Source organism: Ambystoma mexicanum, chromosome 8 (assembly GCF_040938575.1).
Source record: "Ambystoma mexicanum isolate Mex_15411 chromosome 8, UKY_AmexF1_1, whole genome shotgun sequence".
In the NCBI taxonomy this organism is placed as follows: domain Eukaryota; kingdom Metazoa; phylum Chordata; class Amphibia; order Caudata; family Ambystomatidae; genus Ambystoma; species Ambystoma mexicanum.
The window spans coordinates 1,699,651,449-1,699,677,247 of NC_090929.1; the positions used below are offsets into that span (position 1 = coordinate 1,699,651,449).

Below are 25,799 nucleotides of genomic sequence, written 5' to 3' on the forward strand. Positions count from 1 at the left end.
TCTAAGGGTTGGACGCTTCTCCAGGCAGAGAGTGGGGGGGGGTAGATCTCTCTCTTCTTCAGGTGCCTGCCCCTCTCAAAATTGAACCGGGCCACCTGATGTTCCGGAAGCAGCTCAAAGCATTCCTCTTCTCCTCTGCTTTTTCTCTCTCTCCCTCCCCTGCTGACCTACCTGACCTACCTGTCTGCTGTACCGACTGGTTGCTTGGCTACCCTCAGAGTCTCACTGGGTACTAGGCTCTTTCTTGATCGGTCACCCTTGCACTGCATCCAGGCCTACCAAACACTTAGGGGCTTTAACTGTAGCCCTAGAGTCCCTTGTTCTCCTTGCACTACCCAGAGCTGCGCTGCCCTGGCTGCACTTACTGAGAGTATTGCTGCCTTGATTTCCCTCCCCTCTCCCTTGCACTGCCCCCCCACTTTCCGCTTGCACTTCTCGTTCTCGCACTTGCACGATCTGAATGACACAAGGCCTAGTAAGATAGTTTGTCTTGTCCTCCCTCTGTCTTCCCTCCCTTGTCTTGTCACGCCTAGAAACACCTGTGTACAGGCCCGTTATAAATGCCTTATCATATCATACATTTTCATACAGTTTTAGAAAAGGCACCACTGTGATGGTGACAGCGGAAAATATGATGGCTTGCAACTGGGCTATCTGAGAGCCCTGGCTGCCGTCATTTACTTACACTTACTAAATACTCTCCCTCTAGAACTTTACGTTCCTCTGGTACCAACTCTCTGTGTGTCAAGCGCTTCGCTAAACAGAGGGCTGGTGGCTGATCTCTCTCCTCAGCTGGCTCCCTCCTATGGAACAGCCTCCCCCTTTCTCTTCGTCTTGAGTCGGATCTCCTCAAATTCCAGAAGCTCCTCAAAAGGTTCCATTACACCTTCTCCTTCCCCTCCTTCCTCCTCTGCTAATCCCACAGTTGCTGAGATTGGTGGCCAGGGCCCTTATGTGTCCTTCCGGGCTGTGGCCTCCTACACCCAATCAGCTTCAGCCTCTACCCTCTCCCAGCACTTACCTTGCCACTCACTGGGCTATGCCGGTGTGTGCCTGCACTTACCACTTACTGTCTGCACTTTCTAATTACTGGCAGAGTACCACTCCCTAGCACTTCCTTCACTGGGCACTTACATCCGCTGCTCAGAAGCATGAGCACCCCTAGCACTTACCCCCACACCCTCATCCCCTCTCCTCCCTCTGCACTTACACGTTCTGAACGCTTACAAAGCCCAGTAGGTCCGTCTTTATCCTTCAGTGTTTTAATGGGCTTTTTTTCAATCCCATGTTCCCTCCATGTTTCCCTGTGGGTGCTTTGAAACACAATACACTTGCTGTATAAGCGCCTTAAAAAAATCCACCATAAATAAATAATTAAAATGGCTACTATCTTTCTCCTTTTGTTTGATTTTCCAAGTAAAATGTTCTCTGGCCTCATGATGATAAATTGAGTCCCAAGTAATGTCGTGTGCAGACTCATCGCTGGATTCTTCGCTCCAACGTGACGGGCATGGGTTCCCGAGGGACCACCCCAGCATTGATGGTTTTCAGGCGGTAGAACAGTCTGGGAGGTATCCGATACTGCTCCTACTGTGGAGGAAACCGCAGGTTGGACTTCAGTTCTTTTTCTTTTTGCCAGGAGGATGTCGGCCGGATCCCGTTCCCCTCCCGGTTCTACGTTCAGGCACTTTCCTTCCAGCTTCCATGTCCAAATGTAAAGTTAGATTTGCAATGACCTTGGTTAACCTAGCCACCATTGTTGAGTTCTCCTGCAATGTGTCTCCCTCTGACATTTGGAGATCTTGCTCAGTTTGACTAGGGCTAGCTGGATTATTCAGTTGTCGCTCCGGGGCGGCTTTGCATAGCTCAGTTAAAATGACTGAGGTTGGTTTGCAATTTATTTGGGCATCGCTCGGCCTCCCTGGTCCAGAGGCAGAAGATGCGGCTACCTGCACAAGTGATAACGGGGGCGCCACCTCGTTTGTTCGTTGGGCTTTGATGGGCAAACAACTTTGGGTTTCATGGGGGGTGAGGGTCAATATTTTGCAACAGGTCCACGTCAGATGGGTCACCCCAACCATTGATTTGGCCTTTGCCAACTTTATCTACCACTCCGATGGTTCCCATATTGTCCATATATCTCCGGCGGGCCGACCCTTGACCGCGGTTAAAATCGTGAGTACCTCCAAGTGCCATTTTAAGTTCGCCAAGTCTGCCACTGATTTGCTTCTTTTTTTCAGAATTGAGGCTCCCCTATTCTCACATGAGTGTCCCGGAGCCAAAAAGGTATTCTTTAAGAAGCAGCGTTCTTAAAATTTGCAATCTGTGGAGTCAAGGTTCTGTTTCAAAGTCATACGTTCACGGGTCCCCCTCTTCCTCCCCGTCGCCCAACATGCCAGATTGGTTAGTGTTGTTTAGCGTAACTGTAATAGCTTGATTACTGCCAGCAGTATGTTCTAGGAGTGGATTTAGTGGTGAGGTGAGGACATTAAAACACAGGGAATCGAAGTGTGGGTCCAAGAGGCAATACATTCAGTAGGTGCAATTAGTTCAATGGAGGAAGCCAGGGGATTACCTTGTTAGTCCAACACTCCTCCCAGGTGAGTCGAGGGTGCGCCCTGTCCTGCAGGGAGGACCATGACGCCCCTATCTTCAGCCATCAGTTGTAGCCGGGCTTGTTGCCTTATTCTCTGCTGGCAGCCAACCTCCGGCACGGCATCCATCAACTCCGACACCACTCCGCTAACACTCTGCCAAAACTCTGCAACGCTCCATGTCGGTTGAGGCGAGTATACGGGTGAAAGCACTGCCTTTTCCAGGAAACAACAAGGACAAACCCGGACCGGCACAGCTCCAACAATAGTTAGCTTCTAAGTCCAGCCAACACTCTGCCAACACTCCGCTATGCCTAGTGTCGGGTGAGGTGAGTATAAGCGTGAAAGCTCCACCTTTTCCAGGAAACAACAAGGAGGACAGACTCAGACCGGCACAGCTCCAACAGTAGGTAGCTTTTAAGTCCAGCCAACACTCTGTCTTCACTCCGTTCTTCCTCATTACGCATGTTCCGCTCCCTATTCTGGTCCATGCGTAGGCCACGTCCACCTACTGTGTGGAGCCTCGCGCAAGGCACTCGGCCACTCCCGAGCTGTGCCGAGCCTGCGTGAAGTCCATGCAAAGTACGAAAAAGTGTTGCGCACACGATTCCATGAATCGACAAATTCCATGAATTGACATTCCATGAATCAGGCCCTCCAGTTTATTAACTAGGTGTATATCAGTTCTGATCTTCCGGGCGCATTACATTCTGTCCCTCAATGTGGGGAGGAAGGATAGCTCAGGGGCAACACGCTTGTCTTGGAAGCAAGACTACGCGGCGCAACACACGTATGAATTATTATCCTGAGTTTCGTTTAGCACGTTATAAATGAACAATCAAATAAATATCAGTAGTTAATTATATGGAACAGTCACATTTTACTACAGTTTTAATCATGGAATATGTACAGGTATTTTTTAAATCGCTGCTGTTATTTATAAAATGAGAATGTATTTCAATTTTATTATTAAAAAAGAGTAATTTAGCAACATACACTAAAATCCTTATGAGACGCTAGATTCCAGACAGCACAGTAAGACACTGTTTGAATAGGGCATAATTGTTCTTGTGTTGGAGCTTGGCTCCTAGCAACCCGAAGCACATCTCAATTCCTTTCTCTCCCTTGACAGGTTTCAACCCAACTCTGACTGCTCCCAGGAGAACATCACTGTGTACGACGGGGACTCCAGCAGTGCCCCTTCACTGGGAGGGGCCTGCAAGGATTCACGCGGACCCGCCATCTTTGAGTCTTCCTCTAGCAGCCTGACCTTTCAGATTTTTACCGACTCTGCAGCATTTGCTCGAAGTATCTTCGCTTTTTTCTACTACGTCTCCCCAGAGGATGGTAAGCTTTTCTGTGTCTCAGCGTTGACCACTGATGAGTAGTGTGGCCAGGGTGGTTCCCAAGTGTAAAGATACCGGTGGGGGGTGTCTGTACTTCCGCTCTCTATATGGTAGAGGAGAGGCACAGCGGACCCCAGCCAAGATTCTCTATTAGGTAGCAATGGACGAGCAATCAAGGCCTAGCTTCTCAGGAGGTGATGCAGGCTGGTTCTTAAGTACAGTGTAGTCCTCAAACCCCCACAAAGGAATGTCCACACACTGTATTACTGAAAACACAGTCTTTATATAATTAATATTCAAAGGTATGTACACGATCACAATAATGCACTTTTCACGCGGAAATCAACAATGATACATATATACATTTCTAAAGTGGTACCACCAATGTTATCAAATCTCATTAAAGTGCATCAACTGTATGGTTAAAATGTCACACAGATCAATAACAAGGGAACCCGCAATAGAGATAGGAAGGAACGCAAGATGGTTGAGACAATAGGCAGAATACTGGCCCCTACGGATAGACACAGTTCTGTGTGGAGATCCCCCCACCTGGGCAACCTGTAAAATAAAGATATATAGCACAAGCCCAGTCCATATATTTTTCAATAGTCTTATTTCCTCCTATAATGTTTTACCCCCCTCAATGTACCTGGTGGAGTAGAGTTCTTCGAAGACGCGTCGAAGGATCCTTCTTGAGTGACTCCCTTTAAAGCAGGAGCCACGGATCGTCGAGAGGCGTCGAAGATGGTGAACTTGGCGTCGATGGCGTCGATGAGAAGTTCAAGGGTGCGGAGACCACGACGTCGATCCAGGCGGTGCTCGTCAGCGACGTCCTGCGAGGATGAGGTGTGCGATGGATTGTTCAGGACCGCAAAGAGTTTCAGAAGAACTGTGGCCCAACAAGGGCGTCGAGTCATCGAAGTCTTTGTGGCCTTCAGGTGGCGGGAAACCCACTGGCGGATTCTCCTCTGCGTGTTGGTCGTCCTCGACTTTCTCCGGCGGGACAAAGCGGTCACCGTTGTGGACAAGGGAGTCCTTCGATTCAAATGTTCTTAGGCAAATGTTCTTAGGCAAAGGAGCGGGCGGCTCCGGTCGTCGGCGGCACGGCGTCAAGTGGTCCCCACGGCTGGGCAACACAACTTCGACGGGCCTCCAGCGGTTACACAAACCTGCGAACCCTGGTCGACTGCAATGGACTTCGACAGCGGCGAAGTCCGGGCGCTTTGCTTCGTTCTCCTCAGCAGTCCCGTCTCGGGTCTGCAGCCTTTCGAGGGTCTGACTTCCAGGGAGCTTTGGCGAAGGTTAGCGGTGCTTGCTGGTCCCTCGGAGCACGGGAAGAGGGCACCTTACCAGGTCCTCTCTCGGATCAGTCTTTGACGAATTTGGTAGCTTTCAGATCAGGTCGAAGCAAATGCAACAGCAAGTCTTCTTCTTCCAGCCGGGCGTCGAGGATCAACAGTTCCAGTTACTCTTCAAGTGTAGACACAGCTTCTGAACAATTTCCAGTGGTGAGAGGTCCCCAGATATACTATCCTGTCTCTCATCCACACGGCTGGGTCACACACAGCAGCCAATCATACAGAAGGGCATTCATGCAGTCAGTCAGCCAATCAGGCACACAGTGCATTCAGGCCATCCTCCTCCCTCTCAGACACTCACAACAAGGAATGTGGATTGGGACAAGTACCCAGCCATTCAACACTACACACTGCATTCAGGCCAGTTTCAGGCAGGGGGGTCTCAGTCTTTGTCTCTCATACCAGAAACCAGACAACCACAACAAGAAGTGAATGTTGGTCACACACTCCATTCACCCAGGTCCCACCCACAGGGCGTACCCACAACATACAGTCACTGGGAAGGCTCCAGCCAGTCTGGATTGGACTTCACAACAACACCATATATGGAACTTCCACCCAACAGCCAGTCAGGGAGAAGGGACAGAGTCAGGGCTTCCCAGGACTTTGGGAAAACAAGGTAACAGGTAATAGAAAGGAAGAGGCCACAGGGGCCCATCTTGTTTTCCATCAGGAATCAACTGATTCCAATGGCAGGGCGGGTATCCCAAAATGGAGGATACTCAGAGCACCTGTCAAATTCAGCAGGGAGCTGCCACCAGCCCATACCCTGCTCTGCGGGCCATCCACAGGTGCCCAAAAACATACACTAGGGGCACAGGGTAGTACCCCCACCCATGGGGGCCATAAGGGTATCCCATGGGTCTGTTCACCAAACCAAAGAGAGAGAGAGCTGCACCGCCAGAAGTCCCACATGAACTCCTGCGCGGAAAACACGACAGAACACACGATAAAAAGGCAGTAAAGGACAAGGATACGGAGGCCCTGTCCCTCCAATGCATTTCCAGCATCACACCAAGTCTTCTATTTTATTTATTTATTTAGTTATTTTTCTAGCGCACAAACAGCCTGTGGGCATCGCAGTGCTGTTACACAGGTATGTAGGTTACTTTGTTACAGAGGTGAGACATATAAACTGTGTACGAAGTTCGTGGGGTTACAGAGAACCTGGTACATCAAGAGAAAAACATAGAACAAACAGGTATATAAAGGTCTTAAGGTTATAGAGAGCGAGCACACATATCAGGAAAAAGCTGAGGTGGGTGTGTGGGTTAGTTAAACAGCCTGGTTTTGAGGATTTTGCGGAATGCAGGGTGTGAAGGTTCATTTCTGAGGGTGGGTGGCAAAGCGTTCCATTGTCTAGCAGCAATGAAAGGGAAGCTGGCACCACCTGCATTGGCGCGTTTGACAATGGGGATGGTGAGTTGGTGGGAATAGGGTGTTCTGGTGGGCCTGGAAGAGCCGGCTCTATTTTCCATGAAAGGTAAGGGGGGTTGTGTGTGTGAGTGAGGTACTTATGAGTGATGGCAAGGGTCTTTAATAGGATTCGTTCTTTAACCGGGAGCCATAGAGCTGAGTGTCTGGCTGCAACACTGTGTTATCTTGGGTATGTTGAGTGAAGCACGGAGGGCGTTGTTTTGAATTATTTGGAGTTTCAGTTTTCTGCTTTGGTGCCAGCGAAGAGGACGTTGCAGTAGTCCAGTTTTGCACCTTTTGTAGCTCTGGCAATGGAAAGACAGTTCTCAGTAGATAGGAATGGTTTGGCTGCATTGATCAACTTAGTGGAGTATGCAGCTGAAGAGGTGATAGCGTTGACTTGGTGTGAAATCGAGGTGGACCCCAAGAGTCTTAACAGAGCACGAGGCACAAATCTGTGTGTTGTCAATTGTGAAGGAGGTGTATTGACTATTCAGTTTTTTTAGGGTTTCATTGGGACCGACTAGCAGGATTTCGGTTTTTTCCCCATTCAGGCAGAGCCAGTTGGCTGCCATCCCGGCCTGAATGGCAGAGTCGACTGTGTTGAGGGTTTTTGCATCAGTTTCATAGGAACCGGAAACCGGGAGTAGGACTTGGGTGTCACCGGCATAGTTGGTGTAGGCCATGCCGATGGAGTCCAGGATGTCAAAAAGAGGCTTTGTAAAGATGTTGTAGAGTGTGGGAGAAATACATGAACCCTGAGGGACTCTGCAGTGGATGGTGGCCGGCGCTGCACAGTCCTGGTCAGAGAACACTCTCATGGCTCATGCTTCAAGGAAGGGGGTGATCCAGGTTGTGGCTTTGTGGGAGAACTGAGCTGAGGAGGTGAGGTGCTGGCATACAGTCTTGTGGTCCACTAGGTCAAATGCAGCTGAAAGGTCAAGGAGGAGGAGTAGTGCTGGCTTACCTGCATCCTTGATCTCGTCTAATTGATTTTTTAGGTCAAGTAGTGCTGATTCAGTGCCGTGACCAGGGCAGAAGCCAGATTGCATAGACCAAGAATGCGGTTGGCTTCTAGGAAGTGTTGGACCTGTGTGTGTGTGTGCTGCTTTGTCGAGGATTTTTAGCAAGAAGGGGACTGTTGTTATGGGCCTGTAGTTGTTGGGGGAGGCAGGGTCAAGAGAGGTATTTTTTTAGAAGCAGCCGTACCCAGGCTTCTTTGAGGCAAGGGGGGACCAGTCCTGAGACGAAGGAGGTGTTTATGAATGCGGTGAGGAATGGAGCAAGGGTAGCTGCGCAATCTTTGATCATAGTGGCTGGGCAAACATCACTTTTACAGTTAGAGGGATTGAGCTGTTTAAGGAGGGTGAGCACTTCGAGAAGGTGACATCTTTGAATGAAAAGAGTGGGATGTCCTGGCTGGGAGCGTTAGTGGTTGGAGTGATAAGGTGGTGTGGTGTAGTCAAGGCCTTCTTGTTGGTTCGGATTCTGCTCTGCAGTAGGTTTAGTTTGTTAAGCATGGCCGTTTGAATGTTTGAGCACCAGGTTTTGTCTTTGAAAATGACCTGTGTAATGGGAGCCAGTGTTTCTAGTTCACTAAAGATGGCGATAATCTCCTTGGATTCCGATTTCGCATTTGCAATCCTGGTGTTAAGGGAGGCGGATTTGGCTAGGATAATGGCATTTTTGTATTGGGTAGCTATCTTGATGAAATCTTTTTTGCTAGATTCTAGGGGATTTGCTTGCCACTTGGAGAGAGCAGTGCGTTTCAAGGATCGGAGTTCCAGTAGTTCCGTGGTGAACCAGGAGTTGGCGGTTCGTACAGATTTTGCTTTTTTTAATGATAGTGGGGCTATGGTATCAACAGCTTTTTTTAGTGTAGAGTTGTAGGTCTTGGCTAGGGCTGTAGGGTCACTGGAGAAGGGGGGTCTGAAGACAGGAGGACCTAGATATGGTCGAAGGTTCTCTTTAGTTAACTTGCGTGAGCTCTGTGCTAGGGCAGGCGGTAGGGGAGTGGTGAGCTGTTTTTGCTTTGTAGGTTTGGGAATGGAGAAGAGGATAAGATGGTGGTCTGTCCATGGGCATGGGGAGTTGGGGATGATTGTAGCGGAGCAGTTGTGGTCCCATATCCAATCCAGGATGCAGCCTTAGGTGTGAGTGGGAATCGCGACCAGGTGTGTGAAACCCAGAGTATCTAATGCTTTGGCGAGGGATTTGGCTTGTGGGTCTTTTGGATCATTAAATCCCAGGTTGAGGTCTCCAAGTAGATTGGATTTAGTGGAGGTTTTTAGGTTGTCGCCTAGGAGGTGGAGGAGGTTCTCGTGGAAGTTGGCTGGGAGTGCGGTGGGTCGGTAAACAATGTGAATTGTGGCGGTGCAGCTAGGGGATGAGGTGAGTTTGAGGGAGAGAATATCGATGTTGCCTTCTAAGGATGTGTTGATCTGTCTGAGCGGGAAGGATTCCTCGGCTATGAGGGCTACACTCCCTCCTTTCATGTGCTCATGGTCCTGACGGTAGATGGAGAATCCTTGGGGAAGGGCTAAGGAGATGGCAGAGGCAGTTGTCTCATGGAGCCAAGTTTCCGTGATAGCTAGGAAGTCTAGGTTGTGGAAGATGAGTAGGTCACAGATTTCTGGGGCCTGTGCTGGGAGGGAACGCGCATTGATGAGGGCACCTTGGAAGGGCACTGTAGGTTTGAAAGTGTTAGAGGAGGATTGGCTGTGGGGCGAGGTGACTTGGATGGAGTTGGACTGAACTAGGGCAGTCGTGGCAATAAGGCTGGGAGAGTTGGTAATGGGTGACTTTGAGGCAGCACAGTTGCTTTTGACAATGACCTGGATTGGCTGAACGATTTGCGAGGTAGTTGCAGCTTTGGACAGTAGGGTGGTAGCAGGTGTGGTATCCAGGAGGTGTGGGACAACTTTTGAGCGCGAAATGCAAATGGCTGGATTAGCATGACTGTATGAAGCAATTCGGCGTGGCTGGCTAGCAGTTGACATGCATGTACGGCAGTGCTCTGAGCTGGGGAGCGTGAGTCCGGGGTAGAGGAAGTGGAGGTGCCGGGTGATGGTGAGAAGGGTGCTGGGGAGATCTTCAGATAATCAAGGGCATAGGCTGCGGTAGGGTCAGTAGTAGGAGGGTCGCTGGAGATGTCAGCGAAGGAGACAGTGGGAGTGCCAAGGTGCAGATGATATGCGGTTTTGCAGCCTTTTGATAGTTTAGAAAGGGAGACGATTTTCCTAGGGCGCGTGTGTTCGGGGGTGACTATGGTAGAGCTGTGGCATGAGCGGGAGAGCATGGAGCACTGCTTGTTGGATGCTGGTGCCAGAGAGGAGGGATGAGGCGTATTACATTGAGGTGCAGTCGAGTGGTTGTTTAGTTTGGAATGGAGGGTGTGGCGTGCTTCGGCCCTTAGCATGTGGATGCTCTTTGTGCATGTGGCCAAACGAAGGTATGATATGATATGATATTTTATTGATATCGTGCTCGTACGCAAGTGTGTCAGAACAGTGGTGCAGTAGTGGCACAAGTTTGCCAAGATGCAAGATGCAGCCAGACAGCCCTAAGATGGATGTTCTTCCGTTTCAGAAGCCTTCTTCGGGATATAAAATATAATAAAAAATGATTTTTCATTTTTTGTGCCGAACACAACCACATGCAGCAATCAGCCCAGGGGGTAACCTTTTAGGCTGCTGGTCGAGGTGATGCTGCTTGCTGGTTCGGATGGCTCGTGGTGAGTGGGGGGGAGCTAGAGAGCCCCCTCTTTCAGCGTACCCTTCCTCAAGAGTGGGGACATGAGAATGGTGTGTCCCATCACCAGCATGGTGATGGGTCACACCATTACATGTGAATGGGAACCTATCAGAGACTGCCCTAGTAGCCAATAATCTAAAATTATACAATTGGTTGATGTGCTTGATGAGTACCTCCCAACTTCACAAAATGTAAAACCGGAGAATTAGTAATACAGCATAGACGGTAATGTTATAAAGGTCTCTAGGGAAGTAAAAACGCTCGGTTTTTATCTCGACTCGACCATGTCATTAACTAAACAGGTCAGTTCACTAGCCTCAACGACAGCCTACACCTGCAAATTAATAAGAGCAGGTAAACCATTCCTATCTAATGCTAGCTGTATGATCCTGGCGAGAGCCTTAATACTGTCCCGTCTCGATTACTGCAATGCCCTTTACAGTGGGGCTAACAAAACCACCACCCAAAGGCTCTACAAAATAATGCCCTTAGAGCTGCTCTTGGCATAAATAAAAGAGAGCATATCTTTTCTATTAGAAGACAACATAAATGGCTCTACACTGATGACAAAATCCACTTAAAAATGATCTTCCTGACCCACAAAGCTCTCAATAACGCGGCTCCCAGCTACCTGTCGGACAAAATAAAGAGAAAAATGTCCAACAGACTGACAAGAAACTCCAACTGTCTGGTAATACCAAGATTTAAACTTGCCACAATCGGCGGCATCAGTTTCCCTGTTATAGCTGCCAAATTGTGGAATGCCTTGCCACACAACCTGAGAGTAGACCAACCATTCTCACATTTTAGAAGGAACTTTATCGATCACATCAACTCTAATAAGCCGTAGTCACCCAGATCCCTCAGATATCCCCAGCCTGACTGAACTGTACATGTGCATTATGAGAAGTTGATCAATATTGGTACACGACTTAAACATAGACTGTAAACCTCTCTGTATTTTGTATATCAATTTTCCTTAACCAGTGTAAATATGTAAACTGTATATATTTGAACCACTGTAAATTCTGTAACATTGTAATCTCTCATTCCTGTAACATTGTAAGCTTTGCATATTCTTTTTCTGCTGTGGCGGTTACCCCTGGGTCTGGCGCGCATTATAAATCAACAAACAAACCCCCCTACCCGAAACCTTACTGCACCAGATGGCGCACACTGAGGCGGCCCCTTCCTCTAGCTCCTCCCATCCTAATCCCAAAATAGTACTCACCCTTAAAAGTACCACCCTTTCATTGTGTCTGCTTCTCTATTGAGTCCTTTATTCTCCCAACTTTTAGAATCGCAGCAGTGTGGCGGGACCCTGACCGGTCCATCAGGAGCCTTCAGCAGCCCGAACTACCCTGCCTTCCATCCAGACTTCACCTTCTGCGTCTGGCACATCACAGTGAAGCCCGGGGCGAGGATCCACATCGTCTTCAGCGAGATCTTGTGAGTACCCTGCTTTGCATTATCCTGCTCCTACCCTGTCATGTCTCCATACTATGAAGCGTGAAGGCGTGCAGTGTATAGGAATATTAAAGCCGGTCCCCTCCCTTGGCGGTTTCTGATCCTTGTTAGACACTCTAATGGGGTGGGGAAGGAAAGAAAGAGAAAGAAAATAATAAAAGAAGGGAGAGGGAGGTAAAGAGTATGAGAGAGAGGGGAGGGAAACAAGAGAGAGAGGGGGAAGGAAGAGAGAGAGAGAAGCAGAGAGAGAGAAGCAGAGAGACAAGGGGAACAAGAGAAAGAGAAACAAGAGAAAGAGAGGGGAAGGGGTAGAGAGAAACAGAGTGGAATTAAGTGGGGCCTGCAGAGGCCGTTTGGTGGCATGGGTGGAGGAGTAGAAATAGGGGGGAGTAGCAGAAAAGAAGGCAGGAACTCAGTCTGCTGTAGCCCCTGCCTCTGGCAAGGCCCTTTTAAAAGAAATCAAACTCACTTTTTTAAACTCAAGATGGTGGCAAGCAGCAAGTCAAGGAGTGCAGCACAGCAATCCTAACTAACCAACCCCACCTTCCAGGCACAGTATCTATATAACCTTTTGGTCACATGACTGCAGAAACTTAAAAAGACCCTCCTCCTAGGCCTGCCTGCACACTCTTCCCGCCTTTGCGTAATTCATAAACCCAGGTGTCCGTTGTCTCTGTTCAAAGAAAAATATGATGCCCTTTCCGTCTGACGCAGCCTAGGGAGGGGGGATGGAGATGACTTCTGGGAACGTGCTTCCGGGTCTGCCGAATCAGCCGAGCGCGTGACTCACTCACTCACCAGCCACCACCGCCATTACGGCTTCCGGCTTCCGGCTTTATACAGCAGTCCATTGTCCTTGCTAGTTCAGACCGACCAGCAGCCCCACGCCCTTGCTCCAGGAACCCCAGAGGGGATGGACCATGGCGGACTGATGTAGTCACGCATGCGTCATGTGTCCATCTTTGCCTTCAAGCAAACAGGGTAGACCACCGCCTGCCGCATAGGGAAGGGGTGGCTCTTCTCTGCTTTGGACTACAGCACGGAGGCTGCGCATGCGCAGTTGAATAAAGGGAGCCCGTGCCCGTCAGTTGCGGCTGGGACTCCATAGTGACCAGACCTGCGTCCGTGTGTCATTCCAGGTACAGGGCCAGGGGGGCACAATTACGGAGACGATCCTGGGCCACAGTACTATTTAACACTGGTGACGAGGACGCGCCTGAGTGGGGAGAGAAATCCGAGATTGAACATTCGATTTTGGAGCATTTTTCTCGGTGCTCACTAGACACTGTTACCCACGTGGCACACGCGGTCCACCATTTTGTCTCTAGAACGGTAGCGGCCCCTCACGGGGTGCTCATGCGCCGGTAAAGCAGATTTTTGGACCCTTCACAGCTGTTTTATACAGATGGCTGTGGTTTTATGTGCAGTTTTGCACTTTTGACAACTTTTATGACATTTAAAGCCTGGAGAGGTGATTGGAGGACCCTATTCTGTATTTTGGTGGCCAGTCCTGCTGTGGGATGACCACTTTTCTATGCCAGTGCATGGGCAGGCAAGTGGAAGGCTGTGTTTCGCTATCTTTCTGTTCTCCTGGTACCCTTGTCCGCCTTCGTACAGGACTTGCCTGGAGGCCTACAGCAACTTTTACCCTTGTTGGGTGTCATTTTTCTGGCGCTATCGCCCTGGAGCATCTCCTTGAGGGTAAGCCTGCCTCGCACTGGACCGATGCGGACAATTACGCTGCTGGTGCTGACTTGTGGCCTCTGGAGACGTGAGAGGTGCCTGTGCAGTCTGCATCCATGGGCGACAACGATGATGCTCAAGGAGCGGCAGCTCCACCTGCTCTCGGGGCGCAGCCCCTGTCAGACCTGCTCCCCGACAACAAGGCGCGCTGGCACCCATGCCGGAATTTGATATGTCTGGCCCTCCATTGAAACTGGGCCTGAAGTGGCTCCTTTGGGTCAAGAAGTTGGAGATGTACTTTAGGGCCACTGGTGAGAAGGAGGATGATGCAAAGGTGGCCACCCTACTGTATGCAGCCAGTTCCAAGGTCCATTGGATATGAGAATCGCTGAACCCTCCTGCTGGCATGTACTAGGCTGCCAAAGATGCCCTCAAAGAATATTTGTTTCCCCTGGCCAGCCAGGACTTCGACCGATTTGTGATGTGTGTGGAGAAACAGCATGAGGACGAGTCGCTGGACAGTTTCTGCGGGGGACTGCGACATCTGGCAAGCACGTGCCAGTGGGAGAATGAGGAGGGGATGATCAGAAATTAGCTCATTCTGGGTTGCAGCTCAGGCACACTTCGACACCAAGTGCTCCGTGAACCAGGGCTCACTCTGACACAAATCTTGGACACGGGGAGAGCGAATGAACTGGCTGACAGTCGGGGCTCTAGAATGGATGCAGCGGTCAAGCCCGGGAGGGGTGAGGAGGCCTACTCCATCAGGCGTACTGCAAACTCAGGGCCCCAGCGCCCAAGATGGCCCCAAAGGAAATACAAGCCACCGCAGAAGGGCAAGGTGCCACAACAGTGTCAGAAGTGTGGGTATGACCTCCCACATTCCGGTGACAGCCCCGCAAAGACGAGGATGGGCCGGCAGTGCAGCACCCCCTGACATTTTGCCAGAATGTGCCGGTGGCAAACCCAGTAGCTGTCTCGAGGGGCCAAAGTAGGTTGAACAGTGGAGGCCCGTGCAAACACAAGAGCGTGGCCACCGTCGAACAAGATCTCAAAGAGCTGGTCATTGCTGAGGAAGAAGAGGATGAGGAAGAGGTCTTCTTCTCGAACTTTGATGCCATCTCGAAGAAGTGCCGACAGCCCATGTGTGACATCGACATCTGTAAGACTCCTACCCCAGTTCTCATAGAACGGGTGCGTCAGTGTGTGTGATGGCTTTGCGACACTATGAGGCACTGCCAAGACCAACAGCATTTGCTGAGACCAAGGCCAAAATATACTTTTTTGGGGGAGACCATCTACTTCCCCTCCAAGGGCTGTTCACAACATCTGTCAAGCATGCCAACTGATCCATCAAGGCCAGATTCTTTGTCACCAAGGAAGCCCACACTCTCTGCTGAACTGCGCAGCGTCAGAAGCCCTGGATATAGTACACTTTGCTCTAGCTGTATACCAGTCGAACATCCATGGCCTCACAGAGAGGTTCGCAGAATTGTTTGAGGGTGTAGGCAGGCTAAAAGGAGAACTGATACCCCTGCACATCGATGAGTCGGTGAGGCCAACGGCGCTGAAACACTGACGCATTCCCTTTCACCTAAGGGCACAGGTGGAACAAGAGCTTCAGAACCTCATAGACCTGGACATCATTGAGAGGGTGGAGGACCCTACACCATGGGTGTCTCCCATAGTCGTGGCGATGAAACCCAAACAGCAAGGGGAGGTGCGCATTTGCGTGGACACGAGGCTGCCCAACCTGGCCATCAAAAGGGAACGACACCTGACGCCAACGCTGGACGATGTGGTGGGGGAGCTGCAGGGTGCCAAGGTATTCTCCAGACTAGACCTGCGCTCAGGCTACCACCAGCTCGAACTACATCCAGATTCCCGGTATATCACCACCTTCACCACCCACAATGGCCTGCATCAATACAAGAGGTTGCGTTTTGGAATATTCTCGGCCGCAGAGGTGTTTCAAACTGTGATCATGGGTGCCCTTGCCGGACTGGCATGTGTGATCAATCTGAGCGACAACATCTTAGTATATGCATCCATGGAGAGGGAGCATTTGGCCATGCTGGAGAAGGCGCTGGAGAGGATTTGGGACCTGGGACTAACCTGGCATCACGAGAAATGTGAATTCTTGAAGAAGAGCATTGAATTCTTTGTATTCATTTTGAATGCAGAGGGGATATCACCAGATCCACAAAGGGTTAAGAACATTCGAGAGGCCAGAGCCCCAGACACTCCCTCCAAGGTGTGCAGCTTCCTGGGGATGGTCAACTACTGCAGGACGTTTATCAAGAACCTTGCCTCCCTCTCAGAACCACTCAGGGCCCTCACCAAGAAGGAAGCTGCCTGGACGTGGTCAGTGGAAGAGCAGAAGGCGTTCGACACCATCAAGGCGGCGCTCACCGGCAAGGAAACAATGTCATTCTTTGACCCCAAGAAAGAATCAGAACTGGTTGTGCATGCCAGCCCGGTGGGACTTGGGGCAGTGCTGCTCCAGCCGCACCCCCAATGACTGATGCGGCCCATAGCCTACGCCAGAAAGGCCCTCACAGATACCGAGCAACGGTATTCTCAGATCGAGAGGGAAGCACTGCCCATTTTGTGGGGCTGCAAGTATTTTCGCCTGTACATACTGGGAAAACCCATCTCAGATGTCACAGACCACAAGCCCCTGATTCCCATCATGACAGGTGCATCCTACAAACCGCCTCCAAAGATTGGATGCTTACCGTCATGGAATATGGGGTGAAGCTTCAGTACAGGCCTGGCATGAACAACCCGGCGGACTATCTGTCCTGTCATCCAAGGGGCAGCAGCGCACAGGCTGGATAGTCAGGAGGGGACTGTGCCGAAGCGATTCGGCAGGTGGCCGAGGCGGCCCTGCCCGTGGTCTTGACACTGAAGGAGGTGGCCAAAGTCTTGGGAGCCGATGAGTGTTTCCAGCTGGTTCAGCCCGCCATGGGCAGTGGGGACTGGAAGGTGGTCCTTGCAGACCTGTCCCGAAAAGGAGCTGAGGCACAGCGAGACCTGCAGGCGCTGTGGCGAGTGTGTCACAAACTATCTGCGTCAGAAGAAGGGCTGTTGTTGAGGGGAAGGCAGATTATGGTTCCGCAGGCACTGGTGGGCCGCGTACTGGAAAAAGCTCACAGCAGCCACCAGGGTACAGCCAAGAGCAAAGCACGCCTGAGAACTAAGGTCTGGTTCCCAGATCTGGAAAGGAGGGTCGATGAACATGTACACCTGTGTGTTTGGTTTCAGGCTGCCGGCCCAGTATCCAAGGAGCCCTGCATCGATGGACAGGAGCGACCAGCCATGGGGCACCGGGATGAGATAACAAAAAGGGGAATTAATGGGCACATGGCAGTGTGGCAGCTCTTCCGAGACTGATAGGGCTTGGCATGGCAAGAGAGGCTCCCTAGAGGGGGACCTTTGAGCAACTACCTATAATGAGAGCGCACAGATGGGAGAGTTGGCCAAACCCTCGAATACCGCGAAGAATGCACTCAGCATTTCTGTCCGAATGTGGAGATACGGATGAGGCTGGAAACTGATCATTACCCCTTTGGTAGTGTACCTCGAAGGCCAGCTGATCCCCACAAGCGATACTGCCACAAGAGTATGTGGCAGGGTACGGACACACACTGCAAGACACCACAGTGATCTACTAAGTCCTTACAGCAATAGAGATGCCCGGTGGAGGGGCTCAACACCCATGGCTTCATACCAGGAGCACTGTGAAATAAGATGGCCCATGCTTCATTTCTCCAACCTATTGCAGCTTGGAGTGAGAGAGTTTGAGTGAGAGTTAGAGAGCAAGGCAGAGACAAAGTGAGGGGTGGGGAGAAGAGAAAGGGGGAGAGGGGAAAAGAGAGAAAAAGGGAGAGTGAGAGGCAGAGACAGCGCGAGAGAAAGAGAAACAAAGAGATAGGGAGAGAGACAGAGAGAGGGAGGAGAACACGACATTGAGAAAGAGGGAGAGAGAAGAAGAAAGGGGGAGAGAGACAGAGACACAGAAAGAGAGGGAGAGGCCCGCTTAGACATGTCATTTCCAGTTGGCTTGCCTGCTGTGTACTGAGCCATGGCCCTGTGTTTCCTTTCCGACAGGTTGTAGCCTGAGCTGAGGATGTCAGGTTCCCAGACGTCCATCTATTCTTGTTACTGTGTACATTTTACTGCATAATGGCAACACGTCATTCATGATGCACCCCGCCCCTTTTGAATAACACCACCGTACCCCAACATCCACCCACTGCAAGGACTGTGACTGCGGGATATACGTCCCGGGGGGCTTTGTGTACCCCTGCAGCACTTGGTTCATTGTGAGCTGCACTGCCCCTCCTGTGTCGCCATTTTAGCTCTGACGGCCCCCCTTCTTCCCAGCTATGTCTCCCCAGTTTGATTATGTGTGTGTGCTCTTCTGCGTCCCCACTTCCATCTCCAACAGGCCCCCCACTCTTGCTGGTCCTCTGCCTCTGGAGTTGAAGCAGCCCTACTGAAATGTGGGGCCTAAAAAGACCTCAAAATACAAAATAAAATAAAACAGAAGCAAGATATATTTCGATATGATATTTTATTTATAACGCGCCTATACACAAGTGTTTCAAGGCGCGACGATACAAGGGGGGAACAGAGGGAGGACAGTGGCAGCGATCTTACTAGGCCAGGTGACATTGAGAACGCGCAAGTGCAGGGGAGAGGAAAGGGGGAGAAGTGCAGGACATGGGATCAGCAAAACAAGAAAAGGATGTGCGGCCAGCAGGTGGCAGTGCAAGGATAAGTGCAGGTAGGGGGACTGTAGGGTAACAGATACAGTCCCAAGTGCAGGGTTGCCAGGCGGCAGGGGACCTGGGCCTGAGGTTCAGAGGGGAGCCAGGTAACCAGTGCAGTATCAGACAGGAAATCAGCAGTGAGAGGGAGAGAGAAGGCAGAAGCAAAGAGGAAAGCAGGGGCGTTGCTAGGGGGGGGTAAGGGGGCTATAGCCCCTGATCTTTTGGTTGTAGCCCCGGATAGAATCTCAGGAGCTAAAGCCAAAAGACTTGCTAGCCCCCAGTCCAAACAGTTCCGACATCAGCTTAGCCCCAGGTCTTTTCCAGACCTAGCAACTCCCCTGGAGGAAAGTCTTGTGCAGCTTCCGGAACCGGAGATGGGTCTGCTCAAGTTTCAGAGAGGCAGGGAGGCTGTTCCAGAGGGAGGTGCCAGCCGAAGAGAGGGATCTGCCTCCAGCTCTTTGCCTGGAAAAACGGTTGACCCTCAAGGTGTTGGAGGTAGAGGAGCGAAGTGCTCGAGTAGGAAGATACTTCAGAAGAGAAAGCTGGAGATATTTTGCTCCCAGGCCCCAGGTCTTGTGGACAATACAAAGGGTCTTGAATTTGCAATGAGTCCTTTCAGGACGACGCGCCCAAAACAAGTATAGAGTATCCGAGATAGGCGCCACAAAAGAAACAGAAAATCCCCTTCCTTTTTTCGACTCCTCCATTTATAACATGGATTGAGTAAGATGCTTTGTATTGGTAGGGATGTGCGATATGTTGCTTGCAGTTGGAATCTGGAATCTACTTTTGGCCACAAGCAATGTAATAATTCCATCCACACGTATTTTGGTTCCTCTCTTGTACTGGTGGGGGTTTTCAGATGTGGTCGCACCACAGTGCGTTCCTTCTTCTTATCCACTTAAAGAAGACTATGACTCTCCTTCTCTGTGCTCTTCTCTTCCACATATGCAGCCTAGAGATTGACCAACAGTGCCGCTTCGACTTCCTGGCTCTGTATGATGGCCCCAGCACTAGCTCCCGCCTAATCGAAGATGTTTGTGGCCGGACGACGCGCGAGTATGAATCGTCGTCTAACAGCCTGACTGTGGTGCTGAGTACAGACTATGCCAACTCCTACCGAGGCTTTTCCGCCAAATACACGGCAGAGAGTAACAGTGAGTATGTGTGTCGACATGAGTGCTAAGAAGAGACACTGATCCTCATCATGAGTTGGGCATAGCCCTTAAATGCAGTGGTAACAGGGTTACTTCTGCATTTAAGGGTCTGCCCAATCATGGGTATGGCGTGTTGCTGGGGGTAAACACGCCAGAAAAATGGCAAGTTGCGGCGCAAATTACCACACAGTAATACCCCTGGCAGTAATTCCACCGAAAATTCCATTGGGTAGACCCAATGGGGAATAACATTTACAGCCCAACCTGTGATCCAGTGATAATACCACTGGATGGGTGGGCGGTAACGCAACTAAAGTTGGGCGGTATCCCAATCGGGATACCGCCCGACTCGTGATTAGGCCAACTGTGAAGACGCTAGGGCTGCCTTCATCAAAATGTTTACAAACATGTATCCAAGTACTCAGCGGCCCAGATACTCAAAACCTTTTAGGCACAAGCGGGTACATGCGCTAGGCTTAAACCGTGGCTGTCACACTAGCATTTCCAGCCCCCAAACCAGGATGGAATTTCTTTTTTTCGATCATTTCACAGAGACGGTCCCTTTAATGGCCAGTCTCTCTGAAATGCGCTGCCAGCAACCACGTGGTTGCTGGGAACCTGTCACACATCAGTGTCGGGAGCACGCGCCCCACACGAATATATGTAAGGGAGCTGGAGAACTCATCTTTGCATCGCTGTCCAGCCCTTCCTGAAATGCGCAGCTCAGCTTTGAGAAAAAGGGACCCGAGCCTTTCTAAAAGTAGCGCAAATGAAAGGACTGCCTTCTCTGTGCACTGAAGTAAAAAAACTGCAACTGCACTTCTGGCTCCGCTGCCAAGCTGGAAGACCACCCCTCTTCTAGTAGCACACATGAATGTCTGGGCAGTCATTATTATTGCAATAGAGGCCCTGAGAATAAGACGCCTAAACCTTGGCTCTATAATTAGGAGCACTGTGAAAGGTGTGGCTGGGCCCTATTCATATTAGGACATGTTTCATTGATGGCAGCATGAACGCCTATTATATAACCGTAATACACTTCTGAATAAAAAAACTGCAACTAGAAAAAACATACTCAAATTTGATTTAGAGGAAAATTTAAATCGAATCATTTGTCCCTGTGAATTCTTTTTGGCTCTTGTGCATCACTTGGCATCCAAAGTGGTTGTAGAATTCTATTCAAATAATCAATCCACATGGTTTACTGATTGCAACATGTCATCTTCTCATTCCTCCACAACTGACCAGCACGTGCCGCACGCTTGGCACTGGGCGCTATAGCAGGGCCAGGGCACTCCATGCACTGCTTTCTCCTGTGTGTTGCTCTGTCTGGCAGATTGCACTATTCAATTCCCTTCCTTGCTTTGGAAATGTCTGACATGCAAATTAGAGCAGTTGCAGCCAGAGTAGCAGACGTAGTGTTTGTTGGGACACTTAAGTACTCACAAACCACCCCCCACCTTTCTAAAATGGACGCTCAAACATCAGTGATGTCAGGGGCTGAGTCTGAAACGTGCTTCTACTGCTCACAGCTTGGCACAGCAACAATGAACCCAGCCACCTGCCCACATGAAAACCAAACATGTATGTTAAACAGTGTACTGTGCAGCCGCCTGCCCACACATCTCTAGCAAATGAGAACCAAACATGTATGTTAAACAGTGTACTATCAACAGTGGCCCAATAGCTGTCTAAAAAACGGTTCCAACGTTACAACTTTTGCCCGCGACATAAATTCTGCCCCTTTACAGCACAATCTTTTGTTTCCTAATAATATGACCCCACTCCATGTCCGGCTTCCCGGGTAGTTTAATCAGAATCATGATTTAACCATTCGCATATAATAGAAGGATGTGGAAGCTGCAGAGAAGAATCGTCCTGATTTGTCATGATTCACTGCAGACAGCGGCATGCGCTGCACTTATCCTTCTAGACCTATCCGCCACCTTTGATACAATCCTCCTCGATCGCCCCCACTCCCGAGGAATCTGTGGAAATGCTCTCAAGTGGATAGCTTCCTTCCTCAACACTAGGAAACAAATAACCCTCCTCTCCGGCTTTGCTTCCGCCACCCGACCAGTCAATACCAGAGTCAGCACTCCTGTTCAACCTCTATACGTCCACCCTCCCAGGAATAATCCGCTCGCACAGTATCCTATGCTATAACTACGCCGATGACACCCAATTGATCCTAAAAAACTCTTCAACTCAAACCCCAACTGTCAGCCCGACCTCGCCGCCTGCCTCCTTGACATCGATCACTGGATGACCACAAACCACCTCCTCTTAAATCCCATCAAAACCGAAATCATGGTGTGTGGCAAAACTGAGCTTCTCCCACATCCTCTACCATGGCCACCATCCATGGGCAATCCACCCTCCACCTCGACCACAGTAAAAAACCTTGGATACACTCTTGATTCTGACCTAACCCTCTCCCACCAAATCAACGTCTCTAAATCCTGCCATTACCACCTCAAAATTCTTAGACATATTTTTCCATACCTCTCCTTTCCCAACAGACTTGCCGCTGTCCAATCTATTGTAATGTCAAGCCTAGACTATGCCAACTCCCTCTACCTCGGGGTCCAAGCACACCACCTCATTAAACTACAAAGAGCACAAAACACTGCAGCCAAATTGCTTCTAGCAATTGGCCCAAGAGATCACACCTCTCCAGCTCTCAGAACTCTCCATTGGCTCCCAGTTGGACGAAGGGTCACTTTCAAAACCTTATGCATCTCCCACCAAGCAACGCATAAAAGCGGACCCCTATACCTGCAGGACAAGCTAAAACCCTACCACCCACCGCGCACTCTAAGATCAAGCTCTGCCCTCCTTTTAGTGATACCAAACACCAACAAGTCAGGTTAGGAGGATCATCATTCTCAGCCTCGGCCCCCATTCTGTGGAACTCGCTTCCACCCCACGTTCGACACACCGAAGACTACATGTCTTTATGCAAATTACTGAAAACGTGGCTCTTCCCTTAAAGAACCGACGCTTAGAACAAACGGAAAAAATGGCCACAATAAACAGAAACCCAAGGTTGCTGAACAAAGAAAATAAAAGAACAAATGGAGTCGATTAAACAGATAGAAAGGCTAAAACGGATAGACTGAGTGGAACGGATGAAGTGGGTGGAACGGATGAAGTGGGTGGAAAGGATTAAGTGGATGGAACGGAAGGAACTGATAGAGTGGATGGAACGGATGAAGCGGGCCGAACAGATGGAGTAGATGGAACCGGATGGAACGAATGAAGTGGATGGAACGGAAGAAGAGGATGGAACGGATGAAATGGATGGAACAGATGATGTGGATGGAACTCATGGGAATGATGGAGTGGGTGGATGGAGTGGATGGAGTGGATCGAGTGGACGGAGTGGATCGAGTGGATGATTGGATGGAGGGTATGAATGGATGGAGTAGATGGAATGGATAGAGTGGATGGAACGGATGGAGTGGAATGGATGGAGTGCATGGAGTGCATGGAGCGGATGGAGCGGATGAAGTGAATGCAACCGATGAAGCGGATGGAACAGATGGAACGGATGAAGCGGATGGAACAGATGAAGGGGATGGAACGGATGAAGGGGATGGCACGGATGAAATGGATGGAACGAGGGAAGTGGATTGAATGGATGAAGTGGATGGAATGGATGAAGTGGATGGAACAGATGAAATGGATAGAACAGACGGAAAAGATGGAGTGGATAGATGGATGGAGTGGATAAATGGATAAATGGAAAGGATAGAGTAGATAGAATGGATGGATGGAGTGGATGGAGAGGATGGATGGAGTAGATGGAGTGGATGGAGCAGATGGTGTGGACAGAGTGGAGGAAGTAGATGGAACGGATGAAATGGATGGAATGGATGAAGTAGATGGAACGGACCAAGTGCATGGAACAGACGAACTAGATGGAATGGAAGAAGTGGATGAAACGGACGAAGCGGATGAAACGGATGAAGCAGATGGAACGGATGTAAGTGAACAGAACGGATGAAGTGGATGAAACCAATTAAGCGGATTGAACGGATGAAGCAGATGGAACAACTGCTATGTACCTGTAGCCCCATGTTACCCTATCCATCCTGTCGCTTTATATATGTATGTACGCCCCCTGTCCTGCTTTCGTTCCTGGCCACAAGCGCTTTACTGATAAACCACCATATCACACTACTCCGCTTACTCTCTCCTATACACCATCATTCAACTAGAACACAGCCATGCTATGACACATTCGGCCTAGCTGTTCTCATACTAACATGACCCCACGAGCACCTCATCATCCTAATAAAACAGAGCTAGCTGAGCACATTCTGGCTAGCTTAGGCGTCTCCTGAGGCCAAACGCAGCCAGAACTCAGTCTGGGTGTCCACCCTCCAGACTGAACACATCCAACTGATTTCCTCAGCACCACACCTACCGCTATGAAGCAGCTATCATGCAACAACCACACCAGCTGCACACATATCCGGTGCGCCCACGCACCATACAACACTCTCTCTCTGACTTGAACTACGGTTCCGGAGGGCGTTCAACCTACCAGCGCTTTGAGGTCATACCAATGATACATAAGGAGCTATATTAATGTCAAGTAACATAACATAACATTTAACTTACCCCATAACTCCACCTGTCCTTGCTCTATCCCTTCAACCTCTGGGGCAGGGAAACATTGACAGCTGAGGGCAACTGGCAGCTCAGATTGCCCCACAGGGCCTCCACACCCTCTGTCCCATGTCGCAATTCCCAGCAAGGCTTGCTTCTTCAAGCTCAGCAGCTCATCGATTACCCAAGCACCTTCCACAATGAATCCCAGGTGTGGGCAAATGGCCCCTTTAAGGGAGTCATGGCTCTGTCTGCTGGCACGTGAGTGGCAGGAAGTGGCAACTCCATGTCTGCATGCTTCTTTTGTCTGTGTCCACCATGTGACCACAGCCTGGTGCTGCAGCCCCAGCCTGGGGGCGCCCTATCTTCTGGGTGTCTGTCCCCAGCCACTGTAATGTGTCCGGTGATCTGGGCGCTGCAGGATGTCCCCTGCTGGTCGGATGGTGTGCGCCCGCAGCACCATTGCTAAGCCGGGTGATGCCAGCATCTGTTGCGGCCCACTCTGGTGACTAGTGGCGGGCGCCACATTGGGGATGAGGCAGCCTGGGCCCCGTATGCCTGAGTGTGCGGGCTGCTGCTGGAAGCCCATTGTGCAATTCGGAAAGCGGCGTTGGCTGCGTGTGAGAGGAGGCGGCGGCGGCCGTGGAACAAAGGTTGTGTGGTGGAGAGGAGTGGGCATGGCCTATGGTGAATTCGGGCCTGCGGCGGTGGCAGGTTGGAGTGCTGCAGCCCAGCGGGAAACGGGCGGCGGGTCATCGCCCACCCGCAGCTAGAGTGGGGGGGGAAAAAGGAACCATAATACGGCTGTGGGGGTGCGCGGCGGCCCCCAGAGGGACAAAGGAGGAGGGGGAGCAACACCTGTCCGATATATCAGGTGAGACCATGGGGGCGTGCCCACCCCCAGGACAATCAAACAAGTGTATGCGAGCTGGGAAAAGCCAGAATACTCTCTCTTCCCTTTGGCATCCAGGGAGAGGAGCAGACAGGCCGCTCCAGTGGCTCTCAGCACGTGAAGGACAAAGGAGAGGGCCTGTCTCCAGTGCTTTTCCCACGGAGCAGACAGCGGCGCAGTGCTGGCAGTGCTACCCATACACTGCCCTGCCCTGTGTACCCCATTGTCCCTGAAGGCCCATTCATCAGGGGCACCAGGGCAAGCCCTGAGGGCCCATTATTCACCACTCATCAGCCCTGAAGGCTCATCAGTCAGGGACACAAGAGCAACCCTTGAGGTACCATCAATCCACCCGCGCAGCATTTCCTTGCTTTTCACCAAGGAACCCGGAAGGGTAGCGGCTCCACAGGGAGGGCTTGTGTGCCCTCAGTGACTCTCAACTCGCTGAGCCAAGCCAGGTGCCCATTCGCAGTGGGTACAGAGTGCGCCACATCAAGCAACCATCATGGGGGATGAAAAAAACGAAAGGGCATATCGACAGAATGGTCAACTTGCGCCCCTGTATCCGTTCGATGTAGTGGGTGCTCCTGCCAGTCTAGGACCCCGGTGGACAGCGTGGGTGGAGAACCTCGAGCTATATTTCGAGGCCGTCGAGATCAAGGGCAGGGCGAAACACCCATCCCTCCTGTATTCAGCCAGCCCGGCTGTCCAGAGACTGTTCAAGAGCTTGCGGCC

At 50.7% G+C, this 25,799-nt stretch overlaps 1 protein-coding gene across 1 annotated transcript in view; it reads left to right on the forward strand.

Moving 5' to 3' along the window:
• Positions 1–2,904: 2,904 nt before the first annotated feature.
• Positions 2,905–25,799, forward strand: part of CUZD1 (CUB and zona pellucida like domains 1) — a 119,511-nt gene continuing 96,616 nt past the window's right edge. Inside the window, exons 1-4 of the mRNA XM_069612117.1 lie at positions 2,905–2,918; positions 3,727–3,941; positions 11,769–11,919; positions 19,353–19,549. Of these exons, the coding sequence (XP_069468218.1) occupies positions 2,905–2,918; positions 3,727–3,941; positions 11,769–11,919; positions 19,353–19,549 (577 nt within the window). The remainder of the gene's footprint in view (positions 2,919–3,726; positions 3,942–11,768; positions 11,920–19,352; positions 19,550–25,799) is intronic.